Source organism: Ptiloglossa arizonensis, chromosome 5 (assembly GCF_051014685.1).
Source record: "Ptiloglossa arizonensis isolate GNS036 chromosome 5, iyPtiAriz1_principal, whole genome shotgun sequence".
NCBI classification, from domain to species: Eukaryota; Metazoa; Arthropoda; class Insecta; order Hymenoptera; family Colletidae; genus Ptiloglossa; species Ptiloglossa arizonensis.
Genome location: NC_135052.1, coordinates 27,865,083 through 27,884,269, shown reverse-complemented (window position 1 = coordinate 27,884,269; position 19,187 = coordinate 27,865,083). Strand labels below are relative to the sequence as shown.

The following is a 19,187-nucleotide window of genomic DNA, read 5'->3' as shown; positions in this document are numbered from 1 at the left end:
ATATAAGTTTTTTTTCGCAGATACATTCAAAGATGTGAAAACAGTATGAAAAATTATTTGTTTCCCAGTTACAACATTTTTCATTACACTTGAAGATAGTAATAAATGAGTAACCAGTAAAAGATTGGAAAAATATCCCCATATTTAAATTGAAAGAAATTATGAGTATACACGTTGATTGAGACTATATACTTTTTCATTTACAATGCAATAAAATAATTTGAAAATCAAATAAAGCATATTTTGTGATTTCAGTTTAGTTTATGATCTCAATATATGTATGGAGAAGAGGATAATAGTGTAACAATAAAATACCATTTTTTTCAATGTTTCTCTACCTTTCTACCAACAGAGAAACATTTTTTATATTGGCCAACCTTGTGTATACTTTCGAATACAGATTCAAACATCAAGCTGTTATACGTAGTTTCAGTTCGTCGATACGTTCAGATCGGTTCGGATGATTTCGGGTATCACTTGTTCCAAAATGAGAGTTTTTGTGTAATAATTTCGATTAATAACGGTTTTCTATGAAAACGGATACAACTAGTGAATATGCAGAGTAATATCTGCGATGGTATGTGGTATGTTCGTGAGAATGGGAAGTGTGTTAAAAATATTAAAGTACAGTGAAAGGAAAATATCGTTGTTGTCTGTGCGGTGCATAGCATAGGAATGGTATCTCCGTCCAAAATTCAGCATCAGGAGCACAAGCAGCCATCAAGAGAAAATAAATTAAGCAAGCACTCACGTACGTCTAACATATGCGCATAAATATTTATCGACACGCACAAATCTGAATTTGAGATACTAAATTTCCTGTAAACCATTTTTCTCTGATATACGTAATAAGTCACGTATTTACGTAAAAGTCTTTCTCTCGTTCGAGTACGTAAATGTATGTCTTCTGTGACATTTGCATGATGATCTCACCGCACAATACGTTGCTACGCCTAACCGATAAAGGAGCTTGTCATTTAACTTTCTTTTTCTAATATTATTTCATTTTATTCTTTATCAATCAATTTTTCTCTTTTAATTCATTCAACATATTATGAGTGAAGTATAGAAACACTTGTTTCGTATAAAAGTAAAGCAATTGTTTTTCATTACATTCATAAATTAAATCAAACATGTCAAATCACAAATCTGATTTTGTTAGTTTGTTAAAAGTTGCACACTTTATTTATACTTAAGAATATTATGTTTAACAACTGCAACAAATCTAACAAATTTTTATATTTCAGATGTTCGTACACAAAAAGATTTGAAACCCTTAGAAGGAAAATCTTTTTACTTGGATATAAAGAATCATGCTACTACAGTCAAAATAGAAGCAAAAATCAAAGATTTGGGCGGGGTAAGTGTTTATTTGAGTGTGATCATATTCATGAAACCTTTCCTTTTTATCCTTTCATTTTCCCGTCGTTGATTCATTGTACATACTTCCAGTGCATTTACGATAACTCTTCTTTCATTCGTCCCCTCTCTTTTTCTCGTGATAGTTTGCTTTCTCTTTTGTTCTCATATACTCCCTCCTCTATCTCTCTTCCCGCCATTTTCAATGACCGTCTCTATAGCCTATTAGTATTAACTTGACGTCCAACGCGTGTGTCATGTACTGTGCGTAAAATTTGAAGTTGCAAACACGTGATTCTATATTTTCGGAAAAGTACATATTATTTGAGATGGAAGTACGCAATTTCAAAATGTTTCGATCGGTAAAACGGAATAATAATGAAGCGAATTTAATGAAATTTCGACAAAAAGTGACACAACAGAAATCTTCCGTAAATTGCAGAGATATTCAAAGGCATCGGTAATTGTAAATTACACCAAAACTCTCCTATATTATTTGCTCAGAACGTGATTAGACTGATAACAATTGAAAATGATTAGCATATATACCGATGAGCAGCATAACTTCGGAAGTTCATAGCATAGGAATTATCGTAAAATATTTCTGTTGACAAACACTCGCTGAAAAACCGGGTCGTGTCGCGCCATCTTTAGGGTAACTTCGGAAATGCAACGAAGTGTACCAGATTCGTCACCAGCGGCTGTTGTGTTGTGGTGGTTTGAAAAAACAAAAAAAATGGACGTGATTATACAGCGAAAACTATTTTTCACATATTCAGCGAAACTACTGCATTCACTTTGTCGCAGTGTTCGTCGTCGGAGAGCGAGCAAGAACGCGAAGCGCCGCCTCCAGGCTCGTCTGCCAAGCTGTTAACGGCGAATGGCCATTTTGTGCGTGACAGTTCTCCCCCGCGAGTAACGATCTCATCGCGCGTCCCAGCGCTCTTTTCCTTTACCTCCTTCCTTTCGTTTGATTGCTTGAGACAGATCTCAAGAAACTTCCCTTCCCGGAAACATTTTTATCGTAGATCGCGTTTTGAAGTGTTTCCAACACGTAGTTCGTAATATTCGCAAATTTGTGAACCGATAAACAGTGCCGTTCGAGGAAGTTGTTTTGTGTGAAGGTTTCGTGCGTTTCAAGACCGTTTGACAGTAATCGAGTGTAAACTCACCGATTACCTTGACTTCTGTAGATTTGGTTCAAAAAGTTTATTTACATTAATTTTTCGATCGAAACACCTTGAATTATTCCTTTCGTTCGATCCCACGTGCTTCGTTATTGTCCTGGTTCCCTGCGACTCGTAGCGTATTATTAGAACGCGGTGTGTAACAATGCGGCAACCATTGTTGACTACATGAAGATTTCCATCTACACACGCATGGCTCGTGCTTCTGCGAATTCGATTGATAGCGCACTTAGTAGCGTTTGAGAGGAACACGAGATTACTTGACGTCAGCATACCGCGATGTAAACGTCTATCCGTGCAACCGTCATCGGATCACTTATCACCGGGCGTCTACACTCTACACACCCTTTTCCATGCAGCTAGAAGCTTTTTTTGCGTGAGTTAAACCATTGAAAATTCGACTGGATCACGTCCTTTGTTTGTGACCTTTATTCCGCGTTTCATTTCAGTGACAGAGACACAGTTGTAAATTTCCTTACCGCTCCTTCATCATCATCAAAAATCAATGTACAAACTCAATGTGCTCTGACTTTTCAAATTCTATTTTTATCTTTTTTAGGTGATAGAATTATTTTTAATACGAAGCGTTAATCTGGTAATTAGCGACAGGGTAGATAAAACCGGTTGCGTAAACTTTGGGAAACATAAATGGGGTTGTGTCAGTGGAGGCAGCGGGGGACCTCCCTCGCTGAGGAGTTTAGAAACTCCAACCCCCATGACAACTCCTCCAACACTGTATTTTAGTCCCGACTGCCCCTTGTCTAATTCAGTTACTCTAAGGGGTCAAACTACCCAAAGATCTGTAAGTATTTTGTTAAAAACAAATCTAATTATATTACGTGTAATTTAACTTCATTGTTTTTTTTTTATGTATAAAATTTTGTAGAAATCGCGGGTGGATGCAATGTTGGAGCGTGCTCTGATACAGCCACAACAGTGTTCCGTGGATCCACTTTACAACGCCCAAAATTGGGGAATTCCTATTTGGGCAATTGATAAACTCCAAACTTGGCTTGATAAAATCTACGCATCCGTTAAAGATACAGATCATTTAAAACGGTCAAAGCATTCAAGTCAACAAAGTTCGACTAAAGATTTGAAGGTCAGGCATCTGAAGGGACCTTATTTAAAATTTGAGGCCTTTCAGAGGTATGTATGTTCATTCTACTTAATCCCGTGTTAAAGTGTTTGATGATATATTTTATAATTATCTATCTCTCTAGGACTACCAGACCAGTCTTTGTTGAATTGCCTGTGTGGCCAGCATTAAACTTATCTGGGGATCCAGGCTCCTGTCCTTTCAACACGAAAAGACGAGAAAAGCTGGAAAAATTACGAGCAGAAGTAAAAGAAAACAGGGAGGGTATTCAGCCTATCAACCAAGAGGAGGTAATGTCAAACGTGCATTTTGTATTGTATAAAGTTTCATTACTAAAATGTGCAATATTACATTAAATATAAACAGGATAGAGAAATGACTCGGCGACCACGAACAACTGCCACTCGTGCTCGCAGAACTGAACAGTTAGCTTCTGGTTATTGTGAAATTTGTCGTATCAGTTATCGAGATCTGACCAAACATGTACAAAGTGATCAACATCTTAGCTTTGTGCGAAACAATGACAATTTTTTGTCTTTGGATTCTCTGATCAATGCAGGAGCCAATGTGGAGGCATTTCTTAAACTAAACAGAACAAAGGATATAGAGTATGTACAATGTATATATATATATACATATATATATAGATAGATATATACTACTCGATCATATTAAATATTATGTATTGATTAATACATTTTTTGTGTTTATTTAACAGAAAAGACTGTAATTTGTTTTCCAATGAAGATCGTAATCTTCATGACATAGTACTGCCAGAAGGAAAGGTGAATAGAAATACGAAAAGCTTAGGAGACTTTGGTGTTGAAGATGTAAAGATGGTACAATGTAATGGTACACGTAGGAATCTCAGTTTAAAATTAAGTTCACCTCATAACTTACGTACTCGTGCAAAACATGAAAGCGGACATTTATTGAGGTCCAAAGGTAGCCCATGGCACGAAGTTGATAAAACAGAGAAGTTTTATGATAAATTTGAGGGCTTTACTATAAAAAAGAGAGCAAAAGGAACAATTTGGATCGAGGAAGATGGGGCAGGAGACGACTTGGTACGAGAACATGAATTAATGGAATCTAAACAGGATGAGTACAAGATCAAAACGTGTTCAACGGAATTAGGTGGAAAATGCAACAGTGAGAAGAATTGTGGTGTAGTGTGTAATAAACATAATGATTCTGGTAATCAGAATGTACAGAGGACGATAACTTGTAATAACGAGCAGAACAATATTGTGAATGCGGAATACATTACACAGGTTCGAGATCCTGTAAAATATAGGAATTACGATCAAATAAATTGTAGCATAAAAGATAGTTGTAATGAAAATGCTCTAATTACAAATAATGACAATTGTAATGATTTCTGCAGAGCATCTAGAAGTGAAACTTTCAAAGAATTAAGTTGCAAATTAAATTTACATAATATTGCATCATGTACAAAAAAAATTTCTCGTGAATGCGATGAAATTAATACAAATGTTATCTGTAATGGTCACACAATAGAAGATGAACAAAAGGTTAACAAAACATTAAATGATTCAGAAAAGAATGAAGTTAAAGTAGATAAACCTAAGTGCTTCAAATCAGGTAGAAGGGGTGGTAGGAGTTTTAGGGGACGACATAGACTGTCTGTTGAGGAACGTTTAATTGAAGATAATCGTGCGTACTATAAAGTGGAAGTGTTAGGAAGTAAATTAAGATCAAGTGTAATATCAAATAATAACTCGCAATGTACAGTGCAGAGAGATGTGGATGGTGAAGGGAAGAAAGAAGTGCCATCGAGTGAAAAACCAGTAGTTGTACGATTTAAACGTGTAAGAAAATCCGAACTATCGTTACTAAGCGACGAAGCTGAGTCCTTTATGTTTGGCGAGCTTAAGCGGGATGATTCTAGCGAAGCAAGCGACGAGGAACAAAGTAGCATTTTACCAAGGGACACTGAGAGTGAATGCAATGACACTGTAAGTTCTGTATGTCCCAGTTCATCCTTAAACTTTGGATCACCTGTAAAAACAGAGACTATCGAAGAAGATTCACAAGATTCTTTAAGTTTGGGTCGAGCTAGGAAGAGAAGGCGGACACAAGCTGAAGCTCTTATCAAAGACAATGTTGATTATTATAAGTTTGAAACTCCTGGGTCTAGATTAAGGTATCAGGCACCTTTAACTGGCATTAAAGAACCATCTGTAATAGAACATATTACAAAAATAGAGGAAATTACAGAAACAGTACTACTTGATGTGGAGAGAGTTTATCCGTCCAAACCCTCGCCAGAGGTTGAAAAGATGCAGTTTTCCTTTGAAGCTGTACCAAAATCTGAGCCATGGTATCAAACGTACCAGCGACAGGATGAGGGAGCAGAATTTTGGCATTATTTTAGCGAAGGAGACTCACAAAAGCCATTTCTTCTACCATATGAAATTGATAATTTTCATGAAATTCTGACAAAAAATCAGAATAGGACTGATAATAAGAGGAGAAGTCGTGGTCGAAGTACAGGCTGTATTGGACGATCGCCAAGGAAAAGTCCTCGGTGTCATGCATCCACATTGGCAATTATGTCAACAATAATTAGAAAGAGGGAACAACAGCAATCCACAAACTTGTATACGATAGATGAATGTCAGTCTGTTAGATCACAAGCAAATACACCAAGACCGGATCCAAAACTTGAATCTAAATCGGATGTAGACGAAGAACTGAAGGAAATGGTGAAGACGATTGACGAGATGCTTAACGCGAATGACACTTTGGAATTGAATGACTCCTTTGAACCAGATACCACGCAAATGGAATTAAATCTTTACGAACCAAGTATTCCAAAAGGCCCGCCATCAAATTTACTTGAATTATTGGACAATTGTCATGAAATTGTAAACTGTTTAGAAAATTCGTCGTGTGCTAGTTCGGAATGTGGCGAAGGTAACATTGAATCTCCTTCAAAACGAAGAAAAAAGAGAAAAAATAGAACAGGATGGCCTGGAATTAAAATGAAGAAGAAACTTCAAAGTAAATCTTTAGGGGATGTGGACTGTGATAGGGAAAACTTGTCAGAAAAGAATATTGAACAGAATGAGAAAAGTTGTGATGTGTTGGTTACGAATAGTTCAGATAGAGTAGCAGAGAAAGCTAATGTCAGATTAGCTGTATCCATTACCAGTATCGTACAGGACAATGAGCAGTCATTGGCATTTAACCAGCCAAAAGATGATGCATGCTTGTTTGAAATGTATACCTCGAATGTTTCTTCTAATATGTGTCACAATGGAGACGAGAAAAAAGACGTAAGTATAGAGGCTGTGGACAATTCCATATTGCATACAAATGCAGAAACATGTACAGTTTCACTCACACCTGACTTATGTAACGAGACTGACAGAAATTTCGTATTAAATAAAGATTACACATTTAGAAAAGACTTATCGGAGATCGAGGAGATGTCGGAAAGTGACCCGGGGAACGATGAGAACCATGAAAACGTCTTTCGAAAGGATGTTAATTCTATATCGGAACGACGTTTTATTGCAAAAACAACTATAAAAAAACGTCAACGTGACAATCCATCCTCCGAAACGTGCGAATCACGCGTAGATCTTGAGAATCATGAGATTTTGTGTCGAAAGGACACTGAGTCTGGAATAGTTGCTAGGAAACACCATAATTCCAATGGGTTACCGAGAAAGCGGCAGCAAAGAGGCCATTCTGAAAATCCCAACTCTGAAATGGAACACCACAATAATGTGTACAAAAGAAATAGAGTAACTTCGAAACGACGGATTTATTCGAGAAGACGCGCGAGAAAGAATAACATATCTTCGAATACGGTGTTCGAGGATGAAAATTGTAAAGAAGATTCCTATTTAAGTATTACATGTAAAAAGCAACAAAACCTAAAAAGTGTTAAGCGACGAGCGGATGCTGTGTCGTCGGAAAGACAGGATTCCGAAGTCGAGTGTGCGTTATCGGGACGGGTTAGTCCGACAATTATAGCGACTTCGGAGCTTGAACAAAGACGCTCGAGCATTGAATTTCAGCCAGTTGTTAGAATGATGAAGATTGATGAACAAGTTGACATGGACCACAGTATTCTTTCGGTAACGATTGCAAGTAACAGACGGTTAAGAAGTTCCAGTTCCCCGAGATCAAATGTTCAGCCACCAAAAAAACGTTTAAAGACCGGTCGCGGTCAATTCGGAAGGTGGTTGAAAAGTAGCTGAAATCCTCGATAAAATTTCGTTATAGTTTAAATTTTAAAATCGACATACGTTTTCTGCGTAAACTCGCTATTAAAATTTAATCTATACCCGCCAAGTGTACATTATGTATAAAATATTATTTGTGTATGTAGAATAGTATTTAACACTATTGGCACCATCAATAGGATTTTATTAATATTCTTGTTAGTGTCTTTTCCCGATAATAGTTCTGTTAAGAACCTTGTACATTCTTTAGATGCAGTCTTTGCGTTTGTAAACAAACAATTTGTTATTTGTATGTATTTGTAATTACAAAATATTTTGTTTCATTTAGCTTTGCCCGATATATGCGCGAGGTGATCATATGAAAGAAATTATTTTCATTCGCAGAAACAGTTTTTAGAGTGCACAAGGCTGCATACAAGCTTTATTATAGCGTAATGATCATGTTCTGTTACAAAATGCATCATTGAATGTAACATTATACATTAAATTCCCTTACGAGGGTCCACCTAAATATTTTATTTCAAAGAAAAACAATGTAAGCCTTTCATGATTTCAAAAAAGAGATGACTATTAAAGATATGAATTTTCCATTAAAAATGAAAGAATCATTCTACATGTTTTCAACCTTTTTCATTCTCATATTTTTTTATTATATAGAAACAATATAAAAACATCATTTCATTGATTTTTTATTGAAGATACATTATTTAACAGTTAACAGAATGTATTTGAAAATAAGTAACTTCATTAAGTAGATAATTATTTGACATTTTCACGTTCCTGAAACGATTTCTTTAAATTTTCCAGTTTCTTTTGTTTCTGTTTCTTTTTTATAGCATTCTGTTTTTTAAGTTGTTCTTCTTGTTTTTTAAGAGAGTCCTCACCATTGACTAGATTGTCCAATTTTATTAACATACCCTCCCTAGCAATTTTTCTGTTTTGCAATAAACTTCTGGTTTCGTGGCATTTTACAACTAGTCCGGTAGGTGTATGTTTTAAAACTACTGCATTAGACGTTTTGTTAGTTGCTTGACCACCAGGACCAGATCCTCTTACATATTGTTCTTCCAGATCATTTTCATTAAGCTTGGGTACTTTTGAGTAATCTAAGAAACGTTTGTAAGACTTGCATCGAATTTGATAATTATTATTGAGAACATTGATTAAATTACTATTATTTCTACCATATAAAATGTACATTTTTTCGTGAATCATTAGCAATATATAAGTGATAGAGGGTTGAGCAAAATAAATTCTGCTCCATAAAGACTTCAGCATAATTATATTCCTTAGTTTAATTATAAGAAATTACTTATACGACCCGTCGATCTTGCAAAAGTTTTCGTCCTTTCTGAAAAGAAGTTTACAAATATAAATAGACTCTCTTTTAGGTTAAGTAAGGTAGATTATGGTTTATTTAAGAATAATTCTAAGTAGAAAATTGAATTATATTTACGTTTACCTTACCTGTAATTGAAAATCAATTTCTGCTCGATCAGTTAAGTTTTTATTTTCTTTAAAACTTTTACGAATTCTCTTTGCGAAATATGTCTTTTCTGTATATTTTAAATTTGCTCCGTAACGTAATAAATCTTTGTACAATTTTAAAATTATTTGTCTCATTTTGTATTTTTGTAATAAAATTTAAATATTTCTATACATTCTGTTATTAATTCGCACAACCTAAATTATTATTAACGGAAATAATCAAATTGGTTGTTACTAACGCTATGTTACCGACGAACCATCGTTCATTGCTCAAAATAAGTATGATAGTGTTACTTGTCGTATCTAGATGTTCCATCCGCATGCGCATCTATGATTCGACAATCCTGATCGTAGCATTCAAATTACGAAGTAGAAAAAATTAATTAAGTTGCACGAAATTTTTTTTAAACTCAAATTATCTAACAAAGAGTATAGTTGAATAGAGGGATCAAAAGTGTTCCTAAACATTATTCGACTTGTAAAAAAAACTGTACAATAGTTTTTAAAAAAAAAGAATTTGTGTCAAGTTTTAATTCTATACTTCGACTTGGAAGATCTTAAAGGGCAAATATCAAAAATCATGTTTTTGCTCATTTTTTTCTATTCTATTTCACGAAATATTTTGAAAAAATTCAGAGACATTTCAGTTATGTAGCGATAGGCTTATAGAATTTTTCAAATTTTTTAATTGAAAATTTAAGTTGTAAAGAGTAAAAAGGTATAAGAATGCTGGAAAATGCGTTTTATATTGAAGCAGTTTCAGAATTACAATTATATTTTTACAATAAGTATATATTGTTCTTACAATTATCTTGAATATTTTTCAGACTTTTTGTTGCATGTAGTTAAAATATTTAAAAGCCAACTGTTTTGTGTTAAAATAAATATATCGAACTTTTGTACATTCTTTATCAAATGAGTGTTCCATGCGATCTTCAATGAATTTAGATTCAGAAATTAGCAAAGTAGTTAAAGAAACTAAACAAATTCAACCAATGAAAATTATGCGTGTGCATAACATTTTAAAGTATTTACAGTATTTTCACAACATTGGTGGCGCAACGATCTAGTATCCAATTATTGAATGGTTGCAACTTTTTGAACCTAGCTTAAAGTCATCGGTTTTTTTCAATGCTGTTTTACATTTTTTTATTTTTTCAAATTTCAATTTTCAATTAAAAGGTCTGAAAAATTCTCTAGTACGTGTTTCTATAAGCGAAATGATTCTGATTATTTTTTTAAATTTGAAGTTTTGTAACATGAGAAGAAATTTGTAAAAACATGGTTTTCAATTTTTTCCTTTTTCCAATTTCCTCCATCGAAATACAAAGTTCAAACTTGGCACAAATTGATTTTTGTTTTACAAGCTATTGAATAATCTGTCACAAGTCGACTTCGGTTTAGGGACACTTTTGACCCCACTATTCAACTACAACTTTTCCTAAATAGAACATTTTATTCGAATTTCTTAAATAAATTAACACCGACATATAAAGTAATATTTTATTTAAAAAATTTGTACTTCAAATAAAAAATGTTTGAAAAATCGCTTGTTGTGTAAATATAATTTTCTATTTCAATTCGATACAAACAAATGTTGCTCCTAAAATTCTTGAAATTCCATGTCAAACAATTTTTGTATCAAGCCTTTCATTTGCAATTCTTCTGTTATTTCAACTATCAGTTCCTCTATTAATTTATCTGATATCCTGTTTCAAAAGATTTTTATTAATTAAAATTCGTAAGATAAATATTTAGTATTTTTACCATGCTACAATATCCCATGGTTTGTTTTGTGTGTTGCTAGAATACATTGGCCTTGACTGACACAGCTTTTTATATTCATGTCTATATGCTAAAAACTGTAGTTCAGTTTCCTCTTTAACAGTAAGTTCCGTCTCACCTATGGTACTGAGATTTGTACGTTCCTGGTCTCCAATACTCTAAAAAATTATTGTTATGATATTTATAGCTTTTGTTTTTAAAGACGCATAGTATGTTTTTTTAACATTATTTATGCTTACCAGAGTTTCATAATCTGCTTGACACGAAACATCACAGTGTGTCATTTTTGGCACACTATCCGTGGATGACACATAAATTAGTTGTACATTCTCACCATATTTGTGAATTTCAGATACGCTGTCATGATACAGAAAATATTCGTTCTTATTTTACCTAAATGACATCTATTTTTATTATTTCGCTCTATTTACCCATTTAATTTAAGTTGTGAACGTTTACAATTATCATCTGTCACAGATGCTTTTGTATCAGAATCTTTAGAAGATTGATATTTTTGCAAAAATTCCATTAGTGTTTCCATAGATGTTTCTAATATAGGCTGCATTTCTGGCTCATTTTGCTATCATGAAATTTAAATATACACTCAATGGTTAATTAGTAATTTTCTGAAAGCTTTTTAATTAGTAATGTTACCTTTTTTGATACAAGAGCCATTAAATCGCTTATTACAGGAACTAGAATAGACAAATTTTCATTGGTAATTGTTGTTACTTTATTTATTAAATCGTCATCATTTGTAGAGCGCTGTTTTTTAATTCCGTTTGTTTCTACATCATCTATACTTTTTGAATTTAGTATCTCAGTGGATAGTTCCTTCTGTAATACTTTAGACTGTTGCACCATTTTCATTGTTTTACTACGTTTGGTTTGAATATCTAAATTACTATCCTATTTCACAAAATTATTTTTTGTTTAATAGTTTCTAGTATTTAAAAAATTTATTATAGATAAATCTTACATTCTCAGAATCTATTACTAATTCATCCATCATAGTTTTAATATGATCTTCTTTTGAATAGTCTACATTTTTCAGTGAATCGATCCAAACAATGTCCCTAGAAGACGATGTATGTGTCACAGGACTAGGATATAGTAGCTCTGGTACTAAACAATGTTGATTGTGTGTATTTTGAATGTCTATAACATTACACTTTTCCCCTTTTTGACAAGAGTAGTCTGAAAAATATATATTTAAACTTTTAAAATTAAATACTAAATACTTAATAACATAAAATCTTAGGTAATTTCATTTACTTTTTCTTCTTAAATCATTCCTTTTCCTTTGGTTAGTTTTAGATACATCCACGCTGTACATACTTAGACGACTCGACAGATTTTTTTTATTAGAACGTCTTTTGTTATGTAAAGATATTGGTGCAATATTCACTGTAGGCTCAATGTTCTTATGATTTATAGGTTGACTTTTATCATCTAAATTCAGTTTCAATTTAAACAAAATAGTATCAAGTTTATCTTGAAGTTCCTTTTCCTAGAATAATAAAATTTTATAAAGAATTTTGTCTAAAATTAGTAAAATTATTTTTATTTAACACGTATTACCACTAGCAACGTATTGGCATCTCCTGCACAGAAACGATTGGTAAAGATCTCAACTTTGTCACATATATCTCTCAGGTTACAGACAATCTGTAGCACATTTTGAAATTTTGTAGGATGACTTTCGAAAGTGGAGTTTGGAATATGTTTGCAATAAGCACTTAATGCTTGTATCAATAAATGATGAGCAGCAATTAATTCTCGTTTAATGTTGTCTTGATGAAATGCTTTATTTTTATGACATTGATTTAATTTTGTTCTGGAAGACATAGCTCCAATATGTCTTTGAATGCTTGCAATAAGTCTGTTAAGATTATATAGATAATTTCTTGAAAATCGTATTGCAAATTCCATAGTTTGCTGTTGCCTTCTTTTCAAATCATCATCACCATCTGGCAGAGGAATCTTGCATAATCTAAATGAAATTTCATTTAATAACTCAGCAATTTTTTTTTGCATCAATAGAATTTTTTGTATTGTAAGTGGATCTGGTTGTATGTGAACAATATCATTTCTGTTATTACTCGAATCTGAATCAGAATTATTCTCAAAGTGATTGGTTGCACAAAGAAGTTGATTCGTGTAATGCTTCTTCTGTATAATTGAAGGATCTGATAGAGATATTTTAGTCCTTGTTCTGAAACCTCTTTTGGATCCTTCAGTTTCTTTATAATTAAAAACATCGTTTTCTTGTGAAATTGGTAGTAGAACAGTGGTACCATTCGAGTTTTTATCTTTTATAAATAACTTTTCCTTTGAAGAAATATTCTTCGTGCTGTTTGCCTAGCATTTACAAAATAATATGGACTTTATATTTTCTCAATACCATGTAGTGGTTAAAATGGAAATTTAAAAGTACTCACTTCTGTACATGTAGTCTTTTCGTTTTTATTATTAGACTTGTGATTGCAAATCCCTTTGTTTTGTTCAGGAAGAGCATCTTCTTGGAGTCTCTTAAGTTCTCTATCTACATCTTGTACATTTTCTTCTAAGAGATCTTTGATACTTTCTACAGACCAATGAATATCATTTTTGTCGAACCTCAGACTATTTAACTCCTGTTCTTTAACAAATGAAGTCCAGATGCGCTCATCGTCCTCCATGCGCCTTTGCCTCTGTACATTTTTTACTATATATTTAAAATGACTTTCAGGTATATACTGCAATGAAAAATGTTTGATATTAATGATAATTCATTGAAATAATTAAGTATTAAGTACAGTACGTATAATATATATCTTATACGTGATACATATAAATAATACCTTAAAACTGTAATCTTCTTTCATTTTGAAACTAAGAAATTGTTCTCTGTCTTTATTGTTTATTTCATTAGTTTGTCTGCTTTCTATCATAAAAGACATTTTTTTCTTGGTTATGTTGGTTTCGGAAAATTATTTTAACAATTTTCTTTTCAAAGACAATAAACTGAAGAGCATGTGAACTCTGAAAAAATCGGACGCACACCAATTTTTTTCGGATGGTAGTACGAAAAAAGTTAAAAAAAAGTACTTTCTTTTTGGTTTTGAACAGGAGTTAAATTGGCACTTCAAATTCGATATTTCAATCGTATATCAAAAATACTTCAGTATTCTCGGATCGAAAATTTAAGTTCGTATTGTACAATACATGTTTATATATGCATTATTTGTGTGAATTCTCACAGGCATATGTATGCATAATGACATACATATATTCAAAGCGATCAGCAGTTTTCAATTATGTATTAAAATTGAACTTGTTCTTTCTTTTAATTTATAATTTTCTAAACCTTTAATCGTGTTACTTTTCTAATGGACTACGAACATGGACTCTGTTTTATTACAGCATCTAAACATTAAATTATTACCGTGAAATTATTATTCTGTCCTTAAAGTGTTACCCTTTCACTTCTTTTAACTTTTCAAAAGACAAATTAAGCAAGAAAATTTGCTTTATATGAAAATTTTGACAAATATTTCTTCTGTGATACAGTAACACACGGATGTAAAGAAAATTGAAAAGTTTTGCTTATTTGTTGTATCTTGTATAAAAACAGCGGAAAGGTTTACGAAAGTTAAATATGAATAAATGTTGAGATAGGATCAGCAGAAGCATGGGCGCGGCTATGGTGTGCTATCATTTGTTAAATGCCATTGGATCAATACTCTCGCGCGCAAGGACATAGAAAACACAGGTCGCCTTGCGAACGAGTTTTGTCCTGCGTATCCGAACAGAATCCACCTGACGATCTATACCTTGTACGCGCCTAATTTTGAAATCGTTAAACTAGTCCGAGGACTATGAACTCAGTTTCTATCTTTTGATCACGATATTACAGAATTTTTGCATGTGTTTCTGTCTATTTACAATTCGTCCATATAACTTAAATTTAACTTGTAATAGAAATCGCTAAAATCGTTCTAGTTGCTGTCGCCTTTGGTCGTCAAAAGCAGACGTCCACCATTGTTGCTAAAGTGTTAACCAATCCTTCGTTGGCGCGATGTGACGTCAGAAAATTAAGGCGCAGAATCACGCTTCATCGAGTCTCCTATTCCTTGTGTGCTGTTGAATTTTTGGCTGCCGTTTCACGAAACGACTGTCTGTTTAAATGTAATTTGGTAATGTATGGAAGAAAATTTCTGCGATTCTTCGTGACGATTTGATTCGCTTTATATTTTTATACGTTTTTTTCGTTGTCGTATATTTAATCACTTTGTATTATTTGCTTTCCTCCGATGTCATTAAAATATGCCGAGCGACGATGCTGCGGCGCGGGATGATCTTAACTCTTACAAAAAAAACAATGTATTATTATTTTATTGGTAGTTGAATAATATTGTAGCATTATACGATTGCTTGGTTCCTGAACATGTTGAATGCAGAAAATAAATTAATAATATTTAGAAATTATTTCGATTAAATGTATTTGCCGCTTCAATGTTATTTGTATAAAACCGGTTCAAAAATCGGTTCACGGATGTGTTCGATTGTACAATAATATATGATATTCAGTTGTACTTGAAATTTTTATGTCGTTAAGTTCGATGTTATTTTTGTAATATCAATTTTTCAGATATTTGAAAGCATGATCAACTTTTGAAAGAAAACACTTAGTTGTATTCACCTGTATTCTATATAAAAATTGTTTATCTCAACGGACATTATCTGCAGTGAATATTTATGTCTCACTTTCTTAATTAACTATAAAGCTTCCAAAAATGGCATCTAAAGTGTTGGTTAAATTACCAACCGTACCATTTCTTCAAGTGAGTAAAATGCATATTTTATTTACATAAATCTATAAACATTTTAAATAACAAAACATACATACGCACACACACACATAATTTCTTTCAGGGAAAGAAACCATTAGATATAGTAACATTAACAGAAATAAATGAAGGATTAAATCAAACACACAGACATCAAAGTATTAATATGGACAGAGTAGCTCAGTTAGAACAAAACATGAAATTTTTACAAGAACAATATCAGACAACCTTGGTTGCTTTGCACCAAGAAGTTGAAACATTGCGACAAAAGAATAAAGGTATATTGTACCATATAATGTTGTTTATTGTTTTTACAAGCAATTGCAACTCTAATATTTTGTACTTGTAAATAGATTTACAGTTTCAGTTAGTATTTTCAAAAGGATCTACTTATATACCTAGCAGTCCTTCTTCTCCAGAAGACAATGAAACTGGGTTTGTGAAAGCAAAGGTATTTTTGTATTTTCAGAATATTCAAAAATTATATCAAAGTTGCACATAACTTAATCATTCTTTGCAGGATAGCCCAGTATGTGTAAACATTGCACCACTACAAGTAGAACTTTTGGAGAAAGATTTACAAGATATTAAAATATCATTACAAGATGCAAAAACACAAAACCAGTATTTATCTGAAATTATTGAACAACAGAAAAAGTTAGTAATTCAGAGGAACATGAAAAATATTTGTTCTATATCGACATAAAAAAAGTTTTATTTATTTCAGAAAATTGAATTTTGTCAAGGAACAGAAAATAAATAAACGGTCAGTGACAGATGTAGGAATTCAAGTAGGACCTGGACTTGATCCTGTTCAGACAGATTTAGTCAAATGTTTAGAAGTTGCAGAAGCGATGGTAAAACCGTTACGTAAACAAAATGAGGATCAAAAGAAAGAAATTGCAACATTAAAAGCAGCATCAACAAATACAGTAAGTGCTAATAAAGGGGCTCGATCTCGCGATAGTAACAACGGTCATCATAGTTATGAATCGCCAACAAGTACCACGCAGGAACAAACTCCACCCAGATTTCCACCATTACAGAGCCAGAGTTACTGGCACCGTACAGTGCCTAGGTAATGTTCAAATTATGTAATACTACTATTACACATATTCTGTAACATTATTTACAATATTGATTATTGTAGAAATGGAAGAAATCGACACGATAAACAAGATCATCAAATAGAAATAGACTTCTCTGTAGCACCACAACTTCAAAATTATAGTATGAAACCGAATACGGTAATTTTTGAATCTCCGTTTTATCGGTCGCAAGAATATCGCGATTATTATCGTGATGCACGTAATCGGAAATATAGGGGTCAAGTGTCACAGAAAGATCGTAGAGATACTGATCATCGGCGAAATTACAAGGATAGAAATTCTAAAGTTCATCAAAAAGAACCGGTAGGCTCTGCGGAGGGATCGAGAAAAGCTGATAATTCCGCGGGTAGTAAATCATAAAATTGAAACAGTCTGTCAACATATTAAATACGTAGCAGACTTTTCGTCCTCTATCTAAATACAGACGATGGTAAGGAAATTTTCAATAGCGGTATATTTGTTAATAAGAGAATAATCTACTTTTTCTTGTACACGCTTCAACAAAATAATTAATGTCGATTACGTGCATATAGCTTGCAATAGAATAGCGACAACATTAAATTGAGATTATACAATCTTTAATGTGAAAATCTAGTCCAATTTTACTCATTATAAGATACCAATATAAAAGTAGTACATACGCTTTATGGATCAGTGATAATTAGCAAATATGATTACTTGTGCTACCATAAATTAATACGAAAAATATGTGATTGCTCCATTTTTGTTGGAAGGAACAATAACATATTTCTTTCATAAGGAAAAGTGAATAATAATACTAGTAATATTAATAATAATAATGATGATGATGCTGCTGCTGATGATGATGATGATTATGATAATACAAAAGATACGACCAATATTTATATAATGCTAGTTTCTGAGGCTTAAAGTGACCAAAGCTTAAGCTTAATATGCGTGCAATATTTCAGTACTGAATGTGCGTGTACTAAATGTTTATTTTAGACTATGAATAATTTTTACTTGTAATAGTTTTCATGTAGTTTTATTAAAAAGGAAATCAGCATATCGTTGAACGACCTAGCTGCTGTCGATGCTGCAACTGATGTTATGGTAAAAAAGTTGTCAGTTACTTACATTAGGTACATAGATAATCATTGCGTTAATATAATTTCATTGAAAAATATTTGATGATCATGTGTAGAAGAAAATTATGTCTTTAAATTAATGGAATATTAAATGGCAATACAATATTACACTTGTTATTTAAATTGATAAATTTGAATTCTTCATTACATTTATTTTTGCATGTATCTTGCTCAAAAAACTTATCCATACTACTACTACTTACACCACATGTAAGGAATAAAATAGATATTTGGTCTTATTTAACGGACTTAGTATTGAATGGGTATGTGGATTTTAAAAAATTTTAGTAAGATGCTTAGGTACTAGAAAGGTACTTAGGTACTTAAGTACTTAGTGTCCCTAATTTCATGTATTTTAACACCGTGCTTAAATAATAGAAGTTTAATCTATTCCTCTTATCTTTAAAATCTTTTAAATTCCATCGATTTTAATATCAAGGATGGAATTTATGTTGGAATATTTTCTGAGATAGATAGGAAAGACAGAACTACCGTCGATATATAGAATGGACTGGACATTCAGTAGAACTTCGTTCCACGACTCCGGAGTTCTCTAGAGCCTACGTACCATTATAGTGTTACACGTTACATCCAATGGTATGAATTCGAAATCAAATAAGATTTTTCTTTAATTCCATTATGTATGTAATTTGTTATAAAAATAACACTTAGTAAGATTTTGTGACTGTTAGATTTAACATATAAATATTTCAGTTATAATTACTATAATTACGAGGGTTTATCAAGTATCGTTTTTAGTTGGTTTTATTTGTCAACTTTTATTCGAATAAAATTTTACCCATCTCTAATGTTGGTTGGTGGTTACACATTCGGTTAAACATTTAAAAGTTATTTTTCTAAATATCTTTATTGAACTTAATTAGTTATCAATAACTTCTTGATGTTATAATTTCTTAAGTAATTATACATTCTATATATTTTGATAAAATATTATATCATTAAGTTTTATTTTTGTATTTCTATTAAAAATACTCCGAT

General features: G+C 32.4%; 4 protein-coding genes across 9 annotated transcripts; 2 read left to right on the top strand and 2 right to left on the bottom strand.

Moving 5' to 3' along the window:
* Nucleotides 1-464: 464 nt before the first annotated feature.
* LOC143146953 (uncharacterized) lies at nucleotides 465-8,495 on the top strand. 2 transcript variants are annotated; one of them, XM_076311715.1, is made up of 8 exons: nucleotides 465-751; nucleotides 1,248-1,360; nucleotides 3,106-3,348; nucleotides 3,433-3,695; nucleotides 3,770-3,935; nucleotides 4,012-4,253; nucleotides 4,364-6,947; nucleotides 7,076-7,251. In XM_076311715.1, exons 1-8 carry the CDS (start codon nucleotides 676-678, stop codon nucleotides 7,112-7,114), a joined length of 3,726 nt encoding a protein of 1,241 aa, XP_076167830.1. In that variant the 5' UTR covers nucleotides 465-675; the 3' UTR covers nucleotides 7,115-7,251. The 2 variants fall into 2 exon arrangements, with proteins under 2 accessions (XP_076167830.1, XP_076167829.1); XM_076311714.1 differs by having other exon boundaries at nucleotides 4,364-8,495.
* A 43-nt stretch (nucleotides 8,496-8,538) lies between these two features.
* On the bottom strand, nucleotides 8,539-9,608 carry LOC143146954 (mitochondrial translation release factor in rescue). 3 transcript variants are annotated; one of them, XM_076311718.1, is made up of 3 exons: nucleotides 9,333-9,608; nucleotides 9,050-9,216; nucleotides 8,539-8,971 (listed from the first exon to the last, which is right to left on the bottom strand). In XM_076311718.1, exons 2-3 carry the CDS (start codon nucleotides 9,141-9,143, stop codon nucleotides 8,625-8,627), a joined length of 441 nt encoding a protein of 146 aa, XP_076167833.1. In that variant the 5' UTR covers nucleotides 9,144-9,216; nucleotides 9,333-9,608; the 3' UTR covers nucleotides 8,539-8,624. The 3 variants fall into 3 exon arrangements, with proteins under 3 accessions (XP_076167833.1, XP_076167831.1, XP_076167832.1); XM_076311716.1 differs by having other exon boundaries at nucleotides 8,539-9,216; XM_076311717.1 differs by having other exon boundaries at nucleotides 8,539-9,212.
* Nucleotides 9,609-10,812: 1,204 nt separating this feature from the next.
* Nucleotides 10,813-15,274, bottom strand: LOC143147135 (uncharacterized). The gene is made up of 10 exons (XM_076312094.1): nucleotides 13,982-15,274; nucleotides 13,580-13,876; nucleotides 12,720-13,499; nucleotides 12,414-12,648; nucleotides 12,118-12,335; nucleotides 11,793-12,047; nucleotides 11,570-11,718; nucleotides 11,378-11,495; nucleotides 11,121-11,296; nucleotides 10,813-11,062 (listed from the first exon to the last, which is right to left on the bottom strand). Exons 1-10 carry the CDS (start codon nucleotides 14,078-14,080, stop codon nucleotides 10,957-10,959), a joined length of 2,433 nt encoding a protein of 810 aa, XP_076168209.1. The 5' UTR covers nucleotides 14,081-15,274; the 3' UTR covers nucleotides 10,813-10,956.
* On the top strand, nucleotides 15,177-18,298 carry LOC143147136 (uncharacterized). Of its 3 annotated transcripts, none has more exons than XM_076312095.1 (7): nucleotides 15,177-15,316; nucleotides 15,772-15,964; nucleotides 16,056-16,248; nucleotides 16,324-16,421; nucleotides 16,491-16,627; nucleotides 16,698-17,048; nucleotides 17,121-18,298. In XM_076312095.1, exons 2-7 carry the CDS (start codon nucleotides 15,917-15,919, stop codon nucleotides 17,437-17,439), a joined length of 1,146 nt encoding a protein of 381 aa, XP_076168210.1. In that variant the 5' UTR covers nucleotides 15,177-15,316; nucleotides 15,772-15,916; the 3' UTR covers nucleotides 17,440-18,298. The 3 variants fall into 3 exon arrangements, with proteins under 3 accessions (XP_076168210.1, XP_076168211.1, XP_076168212.1); XM_076312096.1 differs by having other exon boundaries at nucleotides 15,193-15,308; XM_076312097.1 differs by having other exon boundaries at nucleotides 15,259-15,321.
* Nucleotides 18,299-19,187: the final 889 nt, after the last annotated feature.

Bases quoted from the DNA above. Each gene is read 5' to 3' on its own strand.
- LOC143146953 (XM_076311714.1), top strand. From the start codon at position 676: ATGGTATCTCCGTCCAAAATTCAGCATCAGGAGCACAAGCAGCCATCA. The intron at 1,361-3,105 runs GTAAGTGTTTAT...TATCTTTTTTAG, and splicing joins AAATCAAAGATTTGGGCGGG to GTGATAGAATTATTTTTAAT. The intron at 3,936-4,011 runs GTAATGTCAAAC...AAATATAAACAG, and splicing joins AGCCTATCAACCAAGAGGAG to GATAGAGAAATGACTCGGCG.
- LOC143146954 (XM_076311716.1), bottom strand. From the start codon at position 9,143: ATGCTGAAGTCTTTATGGAGCAGAATTTATTTTGCTCAACCCTCTATC.
- LOC143147135 (XM_076312094.1), bottom strand. From the start codon at position 14,080: ATGTCTTTTATGATAGAAAGCAGACAAACTAATGAAATAAACAATAAA. The intron at 13,500-13,579 runs GTGAGTACTTTT...TGTAAATGCTAG, and splicing joins AAAAGACTACATGTACAGAA to GCAAACAGCACGAAGAATAT. The intron at 11,063-11,120 runs GTAAAAATACTA...CTTTTGAAACAG, and splicing joins CCATGGGATATTGTAGCATG to GATATCAGATAAATTAATAG.
- LOC143147136 (XM_076312095.1), top strand. From the start codon at position 15,917: ATGGCATCTAAAGTGTTGGTTAAATTACCAACCGTACCATTTCTTCAA. The intron at 15,965-16,055 runs GTGAGTAAAATG...AATTTCTTTCAG, and splicing joins CAACCGTACCATTTCTTCAA to GGAAAGAAACCATTAGATAT. The intron at 16,422-16,490 runs GTATTTTTGTAT...CATTCTTTGCAG, and splicing joins CTGGGTTTGTGAAAGCAAAG to GATAGCCCAGTATGTGTAAA.